Raw genomic sequence first — 16,627 nt, 5'->3', positions numbered from 1 at the left:
GGCATTGGTCAATGGCAGCAGCAGGGGAGGGGGGGTTTACTTTATTTTTGTTTATGTTATTTACACTGGAAGGGTCTGAGGGATTGTATACACGTGTTGTCTTAAGTTGGGGTGTTAATGTTAATTTATTATTTATGTACTGGGGGAGGGGTTTGGGGGGTTGGTTTTTTAGATTGTGTTTTGTACTTAACCCTGTTGGGTTCTTCTTTCTTTCTCATTTTGTTATTGATATTTTATGAAAACCTTGAATAAAATTTTTTTTTTTTTTTAAATAAGTCGGTGTGAATTTCTCATACTATCGCTTGCCAATTTTCCGATTTATCGACACCTGCATCACCTTCAGGGCATTATGACCTTAGATTGTGTATTACTATGGAAACGGGACTGTCCAGGCTTGGGAAAGGAGCTATCTGTGTGTCTTTTGGGCCAGTTGACGTCACTCACTGGCCTTGGATTCTCTAGCAAGTCTGCAAATGTTAAAGTCTAGTTTTAATGAAAGAAAACTAAAGTGTATGATCTGGATTAGCCCTTAATGTGTCTCCAGCTGTAGTCGCACTTAATGAGTTCTCATTTAATCCTCTTATATCTGACTAGAATAGTCCATTTCTATCAGTTATAGCATCTATACATTTTCCAGCTCTCCAATCACAGTACACGATCTCTCTTCCAGCTCCACTCCTCACTTCTGTCCCAAGCCTTCTGCCTCCACGAACGCCTCAGCCGCCTCCACCGTTTCGAAATAAAAATCCTTGGTGTTGTCCGTCACTCTCAGCTTCGCCGGGTATACCATACTAAATTGCACCCCCTTGTACAGTGTCGCCTTTATTCGGCCGAACGCCGCTCGTCTCTTCGCCAACTCCACCGTCAAGTCCTGGTATATCCGAACTCCAGCACCAGCCCACTGCACCTCCCGCTTCTGCTTCAGCCAGCTTAACACTCTCTTCTTCACGTGCTGTTTATAGAAGCAGATAATTACTGCTCTTGGTGGCTCATTTATTTTGGGTTTCAGCCTTAACGACCGATGAGCTCAGTCCAGCTCATACCGGGTGGGGTCCTCGCCCTCCCCCATCAACTCCGCCAGCAATCTTGGCAAAGTACTCTGTTGGCCTCGAGCCCTCTGTCCCTTCGGGCAAGCCCACAATTTTCAGATTGTGCCGCCTCAAGCGGTTTCCAAGTCCTCGAGCTTTGCTCGGAGCCCTCTGTTGACCTCCACCACCCTCCGGGGCTTGTCCCCCATTGAGGTGAGCTGGTCGCTGTGCTGCGACATGGCCTCCTCCACTTCCTTTATCTTTTCACCTTGCTCTCTCACCTCGGCCGATGTCATTGCCACAGCTACCCTCACCTGCCTCCTCCACCAATGACTTCATTGTCTCCACCGTAAGCAGTGAGGCCCCACCATGCGGTCCGGCATCCGCCATCTTCTCAGCACTTTTGCTGGTCCTCTTATTCGTCGACGGCGGACCTGCGTTTCCTCCCTTCTTCACAGCTGCTTTTCACATCCTTTAACGACTTACTATTTTTATTTTTATTTCTTCAATCTCTTTATATTTAAAAAAAAATCAAAAACAACTTCCGGACTTCAGACTCCTTAAAAATATTTTTTTTTAAGCGGGAGCCACCTGATGTGCAACATCCCTTCTACATTGCGTCCTGGATTCGGGCCTGCTGCCTCTACTGCCTCGTGTTCGGTTCAGCTCTGCCCCCGACGCTCCAACTGCCGCGCACCCCGGGCTCGACGCCTCAGCTCCGGCCGCCCAAAACTCGCGCGGGGTTCTTAACCGGTTTTTAAACCGTCTTGGTTTCAACCTCAACATCTTGCATCGCTGGCTTAAGGGTCAGATGTTTTTTTCTCTATTGTCAGGTTTGAGTATGATGTTTAGACTAAGTCACGTGATGAACTGATGTCCCAGAATTCAGCACATAACGATATTGGGTTGACATCATTTGATTATTTGACTCATACCCATATGTAAACTGCAAACTAATTCGAAGTAATTATTTCCGGCAGCTATCATTTGTGGTGTTGCACACATCTGGATCCTGATACACTGTGAAACCCTGTACACACCTGGCAGGATCCAGATACACTGTGAAACCCTGTACACACCTGGCAGGATCCTGATACACTGTGAAACCCCGTACACACCTGGCAGGATCCTGATACACTGTGAAACCCCGTACACACCTGGCAGGATCCTGATAGACTGTGAAACCCTGTACACACCTGGCAGGATCCTGATACACTGAAACTCCGTGCACACCTGGCAGGATCCTGAGATACTGTGAAACCCTGTACACACCTGGCAAGATCCTGATACACTGTGAAACCCCGTACACACCTGGCAGGATCCTGATACACTGTGAAACCCCGTACACACCTGGCAGGATCCTGATACACTGAAACCTCGTACACACCTGGCAGGATCCTGAGATACTGTGAAACCCTGTACACACCTGGCAAGATCCTGATACACTGTGAAACCCCGTACACACCTGGCAGGATCCTGATACACTGTGAAACCCCGTACACACCTGGCAGGATCCTGATACACTGAAACCTCGTACACACCTGGCAGGATCCTGATACACTGAAACTCCGTGCACACCTGGCAGGATCCTGAGACACTGTGAAACCCTGTACACACCTGGCAAGATCCTGATACTCTGTGAAACCCCGTACACACCTGGCAGGATCATGACACACTGTGAAACCCTGTACACACCTGGCAGGATCCTGATACACTGTGATACCCCGTACACACCTGGCAGGATCCTGATACACTGTGAAACCCTGTACACACCTGGCAGGATCCTGATACACTGTGAAACCCTGTACACATCTGGCAAGATCCTGATAGACTGTGAAACCCGGTACACACCTGGCAGGATCCTGATACACTGTGAAACCCCGTACACACCTGGCAGGATCCTGACACACTGTGAAACCCGGTACACACCTGGCAGGATCCTGATACACTGTGAAACCCTGTACACACCTGGGAGGATCCTGATACACTGTGAAACCCCATACACACCTGGCAGGATCCTGATACACTGTGAAACCCTGTACACACCTGGCAAGATCCTGATAGACTGTGGAACCCCGTAGACACCTGGCAGGATCCTGATACACTGAATCCCCGTACACACCTGGCAGGATCCTGATACACTGTGAAACCCTGTACACACCTGGCAGGATCCTGATACACTGTGAAACCCCGTACACACCTGGCAGGATCCTGATACACTGTGAAACCCTGTACACACCAGGCAAGATCCTGATACACTGAAACCCCGTACACACCTGGCAGGATCCTGATACACTGTGAAACCCCCAACACACCTGGCAGGATCCTGATACACTGTGAAACCCCGTACACACCTGGCAGGATCCTGATACACTGTGAAACCCTGTACACACCTGGCAGGATCCTGATACACTGTGAAACCCCGTACACACCTGGCAGGATCCTGATAACTGTGAAACCCTGTACACACCTGGCAGGATCCTGATACACTGTGAAACCCCCAACACATCTGGCAGGATCCAGATACACTGTGAAACCCTGTACACACCTGGCAGGATCCTGATACACTGTGAAACCCTGTACACAGCTGGCAGGATCCTGATAACTGTGAAACCCTGTACACACCTGGCAGGATCCTGATACACTGTGAAACCCCGTACACACCTGGCAGGATGCTGATACACTGTGAAACCCTGTACACACCTGGCAGGATCCTGAGATACTGTGAAACCCTGTACACACCTGGCAAGATCCTGATACACTGTGAAACCCCGTACACACCTGGCAGGATCCTGATACACTGTGAAACCCCGTACACACCTGGCAGGATCCTGATACACTGAAACCTCGTACACACCTGGCAGGATCCTGAGATACTGTGAAACCCTGTACACACCTGGCAAGATCCTGATACACTGTGAAACCCCGTACACACCTGGCAGGATCCTGATACACTGTGAAACCCCGTACACACCTGGCAGGATCCTGATACACTGAAACCTCGTACACACCTGGCAGGATCCTGATACACTGAAACTCCGTGCACACCTGGCAGGATCCTGAGACACTGTGAAACCCTGTACACACCTGGCAAGATCCTGATACTCTGTGAAACCCCGTACACACCTGGCAGGATCATGACACACTGTGAAACCCTGTACACACCTGGCAGGATCCTGATACACTGTGATACCCCGTACACACCTGGCAGGATCCTGATACACTGTGAAACCCTGTACACACCTGGCAGGATCCTGATACACTGTGAAACCCTGTACACACCTGGCAAGATCCTGATAGACTGTGAAACCCGGTACACACCTGGCAGGATCCTGATACACTGTGAAACCCCGTACACACCTGGCAGGATCCTGACACACTGTGAAACCCGGTACACACCTGGCAGGATCCTGATACACTGTGAAACCCTGTACACACCTGGGAGGATCCTGATACACTGTGAAACCCCATACACACCTGGCAGGATCCTGATACACTGTGAAACCCTGTACACACCTGGCAAGATCCTGATAGACTGAGGAACCCCGTAGACACCTGGCAGGATCCTGATACACTGAATCCCCGTACACACCTGGCAGGATCCTGATACACTGTGAAACCCTGTACACACCTGGCAGGATCCTGATACACTGTGAAACCCCGTACACACCTGGCAGGATCCTGATACACTGTGAAACCCTGTACACACCAGGCAAGATCCTGATACACTGAAACCCCGTACACACCTGGCAGGATCCTGATACACTGTGAAACCCCCAACACACCTGGCAGGATCCTGATACACTGTGAAACCCCGTACACACCTGGCAGGATCCTGATACACTGTGAAACCCTGTACACACCTGGCAGGATCCTGATACACTGTGAAACCCCGTACACACCTGGCAGGATCCTGATAACTGTGAAACCCTGTACACACCTGGCAGGATCCTGATACACTGTGAAACCCCCAACACATCTGGCAGGATCCAGATACACTGTGAAACCCTGTACACACCTGGCAGGATCCTGATACACTGTGAAACCCTGTACACAGCTGGCAGGATCCTGATAACTGTGAAACCCTGTACACACCTGGCAGGATCCTGATACACTGTGAAACCCCGTACACACCTGGCAGGATGCTGATACACTGTGATACCCTGTACACACCTGGCAGGATCCTGATACACTGTGAAACCCCGGTCACACCTGGCAGGATCCTGGTACACTGTGAAACCCTGTACACACCTGGCAGGATCCTGATACACTGAAACCCCGTACACACCTGGCAGGATCCTGATACACTGAAACTACGTGCACACCTGGCAGGATCCTGATACACTGTGAAACCCTGTACACACCTGGCAGGATCCTGATACCCTGTGAAACCCCGTACACACCTGGCAGGATCCTGATACACTGAAACCCTGTACACACATGGCAGGATCCTGACACACTGTGAAACCCTGTACACACCTGGCAGGATCCTGATACACTGAAACCCCGCACACACCTGGCAGGATCCTGATACACTGTGAAACCCTGTACACACCTGGCAGGATCCTGATACACTGTGAAACCCCGTACACACCTGGCAGGATCCTGATACACTGCGAAACCCTGTACACACCTGGCAGGATCCTGATACACTATGAAACCCTGTACACACCTGGCAGGATCCTGATACACTGAAACCCCGTACACACCTGGCAGGATCCTGATACACTGTGAAACCCTGTACACACCTGACAGGATCCTGATACACTGTGAAACCCTGTACACACCTGGCAGGATCCTGATAACTGTGAAACCCTGTACACACCTGGCAGGATCCAGATACACTGTGAAACTCTGTACACACCTGGCAGGATCCTGATACACTGCGAAACCCCGTACACACCTGGCAGTATCCTGATACACTGTGAAATCCTGTACACACCTGGCGGGATCCTGATACACTGTGAAACCCTGTACACACCTGGCAGGATCCTGATACACTGTGAAACCCTGTACACACCTGGCAGGATCCTGATGCACTGTGAAACCCCGTACACACCTGGCAGGATCCTGATCCACTGAAACCCTGTACACACCTGGCAGGATCCTGACACACTGTGAAACCCTGTACACACCTGGCAGGATCCTGATACACTGAAACCCCGTACACACCTGGCAGGATCCTGATACACTGAAACCCCGTACACACCTGGCAGGATCCTGATACACTGTGAAACCCTGTACACACCTGGCAGGATCCTGATACACTGTGAAACCCCGTACACACCTGGCAGGATCCTGATACACTGTGAAACCCTGTACACACCTGGCAGGATCCTGATACACTGTGAAACCCCGTACACACCTGGCAAGATCCTGATTGACTGGGAAACCCTGTACACACCTGGCAGGATCCTGATACACTGTGAAACCCTGTACACACCTGGCAGGATCCTGATACACTGTGAAACCCTGTACACACCTGGCAGGATCCTGATACACTGTGAAACCCTGTACACACCTGGCAGGATCCAGATACACTGTGAAACCCTGTACACACCTGGCAGGATCCTGATACACTGTGAAACCCCGTACACACCTGGCAGGATCCTGATACACTGTGAAACCCCGTACACACCTGGCAGGATCCTGATACACTGTGAAACCCTGTACACACCTGGCAGGATCCTGATACACTGTGAAACCCTGTACACACCTGGCAGGATCCTGATACACTGTGAAACCCCGTACACACCTGGCAGGATCCTGATACTCTGTGAAACCCTGTACACACCTGGCAGGATCCTGATACACTGAAACTCCGTGCACACCTGGCAGGATCCTGAGATACTGTGAAACCCTGTACACACCTGGCAAGATCCTGATACACTGTGAAACCCCGTACACACCTGGCAGGATCCTGATACACTGTGAAACCCCGTACACACCTGGCAGGATCCTGATACACTGAAATCTCGTACACACCTGGCAGGATCCTGAGATACTGTGAAACCCTGTACACACCTGGCAAGATCCTGATACACTGTGAAACCCCGTACACACCTGGCAGGATCCTGATACACTGTGAAACCCCGTACACACCTGGCAGGATCCTGATACACTGAAACCTCGTACACACCTGGCAGGATCCTGATACACTGAAACTCCGTGCACACCTGGCAGGATCCTGAGGCACTGTGAAACCCTGTACACACCTGGCAAGATCCTGATACTCTGTGAAACCCCGTACACACCTGGCAGGATCATGACACACTGTGAAACCCTGTACACACCTGGCAGGATCCTGATACACTGTGATACCCCGTACACACCTGGCAGGATCCTGATACACTGTGAAACCCTGTACACACCTGGCAGGATCCTGATACACTGTGAAACCCTGTACACACCTGGCACGATCCTGATAGACTGTGAAACCCGGTACACACCTGGCAGGATCCTGACACACTGTGAAACCCGGTACACACCTGGCAGGATCCTGATACACTGTGAAACCCTGTACACACCTGGGAGGATCCTGATACACTGTGAAACCCCTTACACACCTGGCAGGATCCTGATACACTGTGAAACCCTGTACACACCTGGCAAGATCCTGATAGACTGTGGAACCCCGTAGACACCTGGCAGGATCCTGATACACTGAATCCCCGTACACACCTGGCAGGATCCTGATACACTGTGAAACCCTGTACACACCTGGCAGGATCCTGATACACTGTGAAACCCCGTACACACCTGGCAGGATCCTGATACACTGTGAAACCCTGTACACACCAGGCAAGATCCTGATACACTGAAACCCCGTACACACCTGGCAGGATCCTGATACACTGTGAAACCCCCAACACACCTGGCAGGATCCTGATACACTGTGAAACCCCGTACACACCTGGCAGGATCCTGATACACTGTGAAACCCTGTACACACCTGGCAGGATCCTGATACACTGTGAAACCCCGTACACACCTGGCAGGATCCTGATAACTGTGAAACCCTGTACACACCTGGCAGGATCCTGATACACTGTGAAACCCCCAACACATCTGGCAGGATCCAGATACACTGTGAAACCCTGTACACACCTGGCAGGATCCTGATACACTGTGAAACCCTGTACACAGCTGGCAGGATCCTGATAACTGTGAAACCCTGTACACACCTGGCAGGATCCTGATACACTGTGAAACCCCGTACACACCTGGCAGGATGCTGATACACTGTGAAACCCTGTACACACCTGGCAGGATCCTGATACACTGTGAAACCCCGTACACACCTGGCAGGATCCTGGTACACTGTGAAACCCTGTACACACCTGGCAGGATCCTGATACACTGAAACCCCGTACACACCTGGCAGGATCCTGATACACTGAAACTCCGTGCACACCTGGCAGGATCCTGATACACTGTGAAACCCTGTACACACCTGGCAGGATCCTGATACCCTGTGAAACCCCGTACACACCTGGCAGGATCCTGATACACTGAAACCCTGTACACACATGGCAGGATCCTGACACACTGTGAAACCCTGTACACACCTGGCAGGATCCTGATACACTGAAACCCCGTACACACCTGGCAGGATCCTGATACACTGTGAAACCCTGTACACACCTGGCAGGATCCTGATACACTGTGAAACCCCGTACACACCTGGCAGGATCCTGATACACTGCGAAACCCTGTACACACCTGGCAGGATCCTGATACACTATGAAACCCTGTACACACCTGGCAGGATCCTGATACACTGAAACCCCGTACACACCTGGCAGGATCCTGATACACTGTGAAACCCTGTACACACCTGACAGGATCCTGATACACTGTGAAACCCTGTACACACCTGGCAGGATCCTGATAACTGTGAAACCCTGTACACACCTGGCAGGATCCAGATACACTGTGAAACTCTGTACACACCTGGCAGGATCCTGATACACTGTGAAACCCCGTACACACCTGGCAGGATCCTGATACACTGTGAAATCCTGTACACACCTGGCGGGATCCTGATACACTGTGAAACCCTGTACACACCTGGCAGGATCCTGATACACTGTGAAACCCTGTACACACCTGGCAGGATCCTGATGCACTTTGAAACCCCGTACACACCTGGCAGGATCCTGATACACTGAAACCCTGTACACACATGGCAGGATCCTGACACACTGTGAAACCCTGTACACACCTGGCAGGATCCTGATACACTGTGAAACCCTGTACACACCTGGCAGGATCCTGATACACTGAAACCCCGTACACACCTGGCAGGATCCTGATACACTGTGAAACCCTGTACACACCTGGCAGGATCCTGATACACTGTGAAACCCCGTACACACCTGGCAGGATCCTGATACACTGTGAAACCCTGTACACACCTGGCAGGATCCTGATACACTGTGAAACCCCGTACACACCTGGCAAGATCCTGATTGACTGGGAAACCCTGTACACACCTGGCAGGATCCTGATACACTGTGAAACCCTGTACACACCTGGCAGGATCCTGATACACTGTGAAACCCTGTACACACCTGGCAGGATCCTGATACACTGTGAAACCCTGTACACACCTGGCAGGATCCTGATGCACTGTGAAACCCCGTACACACCTGGCAGGATCCTGATACACTGAAACCCTGTACACACATGGCAGGATCCTGACACACTGTGAAACCCTGTACACACCTGGCAGGATCCTGATACACTGAAACCCCGTACACACCTGGCAGGATCCTGATACACTGTGAAACCCTGAACACACCTGGCAGGATCCTGATACACTGTGAAACCCCGTACACACCTGGCAGGATCCTGATACACTGTGAAACCCTGTACACACCTGGCAGGATCCTGATACACTGTGAAACCCCGTACACACCTGGCAAGATCCTGATTGACTGGGAAACCCTGTACGCACCTGGCAGGATCCTGATACACTGTGAAACCCTGTACACACCTGGCAGGATCCTGATACACTGTGAAACCCCGTACACACCTGGCAGGATCCTGATACACTGTGAAACCCTGTACACATCTGGCAGGATCCTGATACACTGTGGAACCCCGTACACACCTGGCAGGATCCTGATACACTGTGAAACCCCGTACACATCTGGCAGGTTCCTGATACACTGTGAAACCCCGTACACACCTGGCAGGATCCTGATACACTGTGAAACCCCGTACACACCTGGCAGGATCCTGATACACTGTGAAACCCCGTACACACCTGGCAGGATCCTGATACACTGTGAAACCCTGTACACACCTGGCAGGATCCTGATACACTGTGAAACCCTGTACACACCTGGCAGGATCCTGATACACTGTGAAACCCCGTACACACCTGGCAGGATCCTGATACACTGTGAAACCCCGTACACACCTGGCAGGATCCTGATACACTGTGAAACCCTGTACACACCTGGCAGGATCCTGATACACTGTGAAACCCTGTACACACCTGGCAGGATCCTGATACACTATGAAACCCTGTACACACCTGGCAGGTTCCTCATACACTGTGAAACCCCGTACACACCTGGCAGGATCTTGATACACTGAATCTCCGTACACACCTGGCAGGATCCTGATACACTGTGAAACCCTGTACACACCTGGCAGGATCCTGATGCGCTGTGAAACCCCGAACACACCTGGCAGGATCCTGATATGTATTAATATATTTATTTTTACCAACATGACAAACACTTTCTGTCTGTTCTAATTGTAGATGTTCAACAGAAACACAAGGAAACGCTCCGAAAACAAACTGAAAGACTGACAGTGAACACTATCCTAATAAAGGAGAAGGTTAACATTTTCCAGCTGATTGATCGATACGCTGAGCTGACCATCATTTCTACTGTTCGAGATCGGACACTTGTAGAACATGAATTGCTGGCAAGAGGCCGAGACCATGAAGAGTGGAGAAAGAAACATCTCCGGAGAGAACTGGAGAAAATCCGAACGGATCAATTGTTCCAGAGCAGCTTTTTCCAGAAAAAATCCAAATCTGGGAGTTCAGCCGCAGTGAGTGGAGTCCCGGGAATTGGGAAAACAACAATGGTACAAAAGATTGTTTATGACTGGGCCACGGGGAAAATATACCCACACTTTCAATTTGTTTTCAGTTTCAAATTCCGGGATTTGAACAGTATTAACTGTAGAATAAACCTGAGGAATCTGATACTGGATCAGTATCCTTACTTTGGGAATGTTCTGGGAGAGCTCTGGAAGAACCCAGAGGGATTGCTGTTTATATTCGATAGTTTGGATGAATTTAATGACAGGATTGATTTTGCTGACACTCGGAGAAATATAGAACCTCAGTCCATGTGCACAGATCCTGAATGCTGGTGTGAAGTGTCTGACATTGTGTACAGTTTAATACAGCACAAGCTGCTCCCAGGATGTTCAGTGCTAGTGACCAGCCGCCCCACTGAATTACATTTATTGGAAAAGACTGGGATCAGTGTTTGGGCAGAAATCCTGGGATTTGTTGGTGATGAACGGAAGGAATATTTCAACAAGTTTTTTGAAGATCAGACAGTGGCAGCAGCTGTTTTCAAACATGTGGAGGAGAACGAGATCCTTTACACCATGTGCTACAACCCTTCCTACTGCTGGATCCTCGGTCTGTCACTGGGTCCCTTCTTTACACAAAGAGACAGGAAACAGCAGCAAGTTCCCAAGACCATCACCCAACTATATTCCTACTATATTTACAACATTCTGAAAAACCATGGCCGGGAGATTGAAAGCCCCCGCGATGTGTTACTGAAGCTTGGTGAGATGGCCTTCGCAGGAGTCTCCGAGAAGAAGATTGTGTTTAGAAATGGTGATTTAATCGAGTCCAATCTGCAACCTTCCCAGTTCCTGTCTGGGTTCCTGATGGAACTTTTGGAGAGAGATGATTCTGTCCAGAGTGTGGTTTACACATTCCCACACCTCACCATCCAGGAGTTTGCAGCTGCACTCGCACAATTCCTGACTCCAGATCCTGGGAATATCAGGAAACTCCTCAGTGAAGTCCACAGCGAGGAAGATGGGCGATTTGAGATATTTCTCCGTTTTGTTGCTGGGCTCTCCTCCCCACAGGCAGCTTGGCCCCTGGTGAAGTTTCTGGGTCCATTTCTTCATCAAACAACCTGTCGGGTGATTGACTGGGTGAAGGAGAAGGTTGAAGGACAGATCGGAAACACAGAGAGTGAATCTGGTAAAAGGAACCTCCTGAACACATTCCACTACCTATTTGAATCTCAGAATAAAGCACTGGCTCGGTCCACGGTGGGATCTATGAAAACACTCACCTTCAGTGAATTGCGACTGACACCGATTGACTGTGTTGTTCTCTCTCAAATCATTGGACTCTGCGATACAATACAACACCTTGATTTAGAGAGATGCCTCATTCAGTCTGAAGGACTCCAGCGAGTGGGACCTGTGCTGCACAAATGTCAAGCATTGCGGTAACTTTTTGTTTGTGTCTGTTGGGTCAATTTTAGAACCATCACTGATTGTGTTGTTGCTCTGTCATGCAGGGAACAAACTGTTCAGTTAAGCCAATGAAAAGCACATTCCCCATGGGGATTATTGATAATAAGAACATTGGGTTCGTAATTCTCCCAGGACTGGAGAATCTAAAGTGGATCTTTGTGAGCCAGTCAGGATTTGAATTTGCATTGGATCAGGAAGTACCTGGGATGGGATTCTGCTGCTTGCCGAAATCGCGAAACGCAATTGAGCGGAGAATGGCCTCCGACGCCAAAATCAGGGTAGGCGCCAGTTTGATGCCAAATCGGGATGGTCCAGCATCCCAAAAATGGCGTAAATGGGTCGCTCGCCGAGCAGGGTTACATGTACAGTAGGCACATCATTAACGGGCCTGACACCCTATTCTCCGGGGCCTCCAATGGGCCGAGTTCCCGACGCCGTGTTTCACTTGTGGTTTCAAAAATCGTGAACCTGGCGTCATGGCTGCTGAGCAAGAGAGAGGAGGTAGGAAATGGAGCGGAGTGACTGCGGGCTGCCGGCCCGGACACCGGTCCTCCTGGCTGGAGTGGGGGGTTGGGGGGGGGGAAAAGGCCGGTCAGCCGGGGAGCCCCCCCCACAGGAGTGAGGCTCTGCCCCGGCACCAACCGCCATTACGGTGGCCATCTTGCCACCGACCTCGGCCCATGGTTCTACACAGTGACACTGGCCGTATGGTACACCCACCTCACACCCCACCCCCTGACACAGTGCCCCCCCTCTCCCCTCCCCGGCCCCAAACACCCTGCCACCGAGGGCCACACCCACGGCAGCCCCCAGTGAGGGCAGTGCCAACGAATTACCGGACACCGATGGGGTGGGGGAGGGACATGCATGGGCGGAGCCCGCACTGCCAACCGGGGATGCCATGTCGACCATAAAACCAGGTTGGGCACGGGAGTATGCGCCATGCTAACATATTGGCCTTTCACACCCTGCGGACGATGGCGTTTGACGTTCAACCAGCAATGGTGGCTGCCGTGTTGATGGTCGCACCTCTGCGAGATGCGCGGTGGCCATGTGAGCAGGAGCTGCTCGGAGAGGAAGGGGAAGCTGCAACAGTGGAGCAGCCAGCAGCGGAGCGCGCAGCAGCAGAGCAGCCAGCAGACGACCGGGCTGCAGAGGGACAGGTGGCAGCCGCACAGGCTGGAGGGCCGGCCACCCAACAGGCCGAGGAGGAGGAGGTGCCGCATGAGGCCTTGCAGCGCCTGACATTGGGAGACCTGCCGGACCGGGCAAGCCGTTGGAGACTCCGGATGAGCAGAGAGACCGTGCGACACATTTCCCATATGATGTCACACTTGGCACCGTGGGGGTATGGGAGAGGGCACCCTCTCCCGGTGACCGTCAAGGTGACGGTCATCTTGAACAATGGGGTCCTTCTAGTCGCCGAGTGGGGACCTGTCCAGGGTCTCACAGACCTCGGTGCACAGGTGCATCCATGCCGTCACGAATGCCTGATATGCCCTAGCGGAGCAATACATCCATTTCCATGTGGATCAAGCCCCACCGGATGCTCGAGCAGTGGGGTTCGCTGCCATTGCCGTGATGCCCTGGGTCCAGAGGGTGATAGATGGGATGCATGTCACCCTGTGGGCACCGGCGGATAACAGGCCGATGTACACAAACCGAAAGGGGTTCCACTCAATGAACGTCCAGCTGGTCTGTGATCATCAGCTGCGCATTGTGCACCTCTGCGCCCGATACCCGGGCAGTGTACACGATTACTTCATCCTGGCACACTCGACAGTCCCTGACATGTTCGAGGGGCCCTGTCCCCCCCCAGCTGAGGGGTTGGCTCCTGGGCAACAGGGGTTACCCGCTGCGGCCGTGGCCGATGACCCCCATCCGGAGTCCACAGACCGATGCAAAAATGTGCTACAATGATGCCCATTGACTGGGGGGGGAGGGGGGAGGGGTGCGCTGCTGGCCATGGGCATCGACACCACATCCCAGACCCACCCGCTTGCTCACCCCTCCGTTATATGTACCTGCGGCACTACGAGCCGACGGCCCTGGGGTGGCAGTAACAGCGGGTGTGGTCCATGGGATGGGAGGATGAAGACAGCCAGCTCTGCGATGAGCTCCGTGCGCCACATCGTATGACAACGTCTGACTCATGCCCACAGTAGCACCTTCCACCTGGGTGATCCCTGCATGCGAGCTAGCCAGTCCATCACACAGTCCCGTTGAATCCCTGGGGTGGGGGTACTGGGGACGGTCAGGGGTTAGGAGGTGGGGTTGGGGGGGGGGGGGGGGGGGGAGTACAGTGTGCCCCCCCCCCGTGTCAGCCCGCACACACACCCATCAGACAGAGCACCGAGGCAGGATTTAACCATGTTAACAGGTGTTTATTGTGAAGAAATATATGTAGTCTGTGCCCTAGCCCCTATAACTCAACTGTGCCCTGCACCTCTGCCAACGTTACTGGTGTCTACCTTTCTGGCCTGGAGGCCCGCTCTTGTCTCGCCCAGGGTCTGCACACTCACGGCCATGGAGCACAGGGTGTGGATCATCTCCATCTGGAACTGCACCACATCACGCTGCGATTGTGTCACATCAGCCAGTCACTGGGCCACCTCCCTCTCTGTCTGCGCAACATTGGGCAGCGCCTGGGCAATGCCGCCGGCGTTCCCAGCCATGGCCTGCTGTGACTGGCCCACGTTGAGGAGCGCCGCTGCAATGTCCAAGTGGCTCTGGCACATGCGAGAGGGCAGCCCTGTCCTGAGCCTCGGCCACTGCCTGCACAGAATGCCCCTGATCCACAGCCGAAACCGTCGGCACCAATGCCTCCACCGCAGACGCCATCCGTGCGGTGTCGGCCTGGGTGGCATGCATGACCGCCACCAGCCCTGCTTTTGCACGCGATTGGACTTCTCCGCCTGCAGGTGCTGGATGCCCGCCGACATCCCCTATTGTAGTCCCTGGCTGTCTAACTGCTCCAGCACTGTGACTGGGACTGGCTGAAGCAGGGGACTCTGGATGGAGCGACCCCATCTCCGACAGGTCCTGTACGACACAGTACGACATGAATGATTAGACAGTGGGCCGGGCGGGGGGTTGAGGGGGTTGGGTTGAGGGGGTTGAGGGAGGTATGGGGCGGTGCCCACACATGTGTCATGGGCAACTGCTACTCAGCGGGGTCTCACTTGCTCGCCCGTAACCGCACTCCACCCCCGGCGACATCCGTTCCTCTCGGCTGCCGGCCACGTTCAGGGCCCGCTGCTCAGGCATGGTGAGGGGCCACAGTTCTGTATTCCCCCGCTCCTGGCGGTTGTGCACCCTTCTCTCGGGGGGAGGAGAGGGGGGACGATACCGACACAAACAGCAAAACCGTTAGACGGTCCAATGCACGCAGCCTAGGGGTTGGGTCGATGGTGGCCTCAGTGATGAGGGCACCCGGCCATGATGGATGGCATGAATGCTGGCATGTGGGGCAGAGTGGGGGTTGGGCCGGGTTACGGATGAGTGAGGAGACGGGGTGAGTGCCAGGGGCATGGAGCAGCCAACTCACCCTGGCCGCCCTGAAAAGTTGGTGAAGATTCTTACGGCACTGCATGCCAGCCCGGGCGACGTTGCCCGCGGCGCTGACTGCCTCTCCCACCTTTGCCCAGGCTTGACGGATGGCGGCGCCTGGCGACCTTCCACCCGGGCCGGGGTATGGGGGTTATCGTTCTCTCCTCCAGGGTGTCCAGTTCAGTGTCCCTGAACCATGGCGCTGCTCTCCTTCCAGCCATCTTGTTGGCTGGGACGGTGTGTGTGGGGGGGAACGGCTGCGGCATGTGAGCCTCGTGCGCCAATCGCAGACCCGCCGAATCCGGCGCCGTTTTACATGGAATTGATTGCGGTCCACGTGGCGACGGTGCTAGCCCACTTAAAGTAGCTGAATCTGTACAGCTGTTGTGCCATTTTTTTCTGTGGTGAAACGCCACACTGCCTCCGCTGCCGTCAACACTTCGCCTCAGAAAGGAGAATCCAGTCCCTGGTGACTGCAGGTGGGTAAAGTATAATTGTGGGCTCGCGAA

General features: G+C 52.9%; 1 protein-coding gene across 3 annotated transcripts in view; it reads left to right on the top strand.

Annotated features, from left to right (window-relative positions):
- LOC140410250 (NACHT, LRR and PYD domains-containing protein 3-like) overlaps positions 1–16,627 on the top strand; it is a 107,428-nt gene that overhangs the window by 82,813 nt on the left and 7,988 nt on the right. For all 3 annotated transcript variants that reach the window (XM_072498216.1, XM_072498215.1, XM_072498214.1), the window contains one exon: positions 10,804–12,541. In XM_072498216.1, the coding sequence (XP_072354317.1) occupies positions 10,804–12,541 (1,738 nt within the window). The remainder of the gene's footprint in view (positions 1–10,803; positions 12,542–16,627) is intronic.

This window comes from Scyliorhinus torazame, chromosome 4 (assembly GCF_047496885.1).
Source record: "Scyliorhinus torazame isolate Kashiwa2021f chromosome 4, sScyTor2.1, whole genome shotgun sequence".
Lineage (NCBI taxonomy): Eukaryota > Metazoa > Chordata > Chondrichthyes > Carcharhiniformes > Scyliorhinidae > Scyliorhinus > Scyliorhinus torazame.
This window is presented reverse-complemented; position numbering and strand designations above follow the sequence as displayed.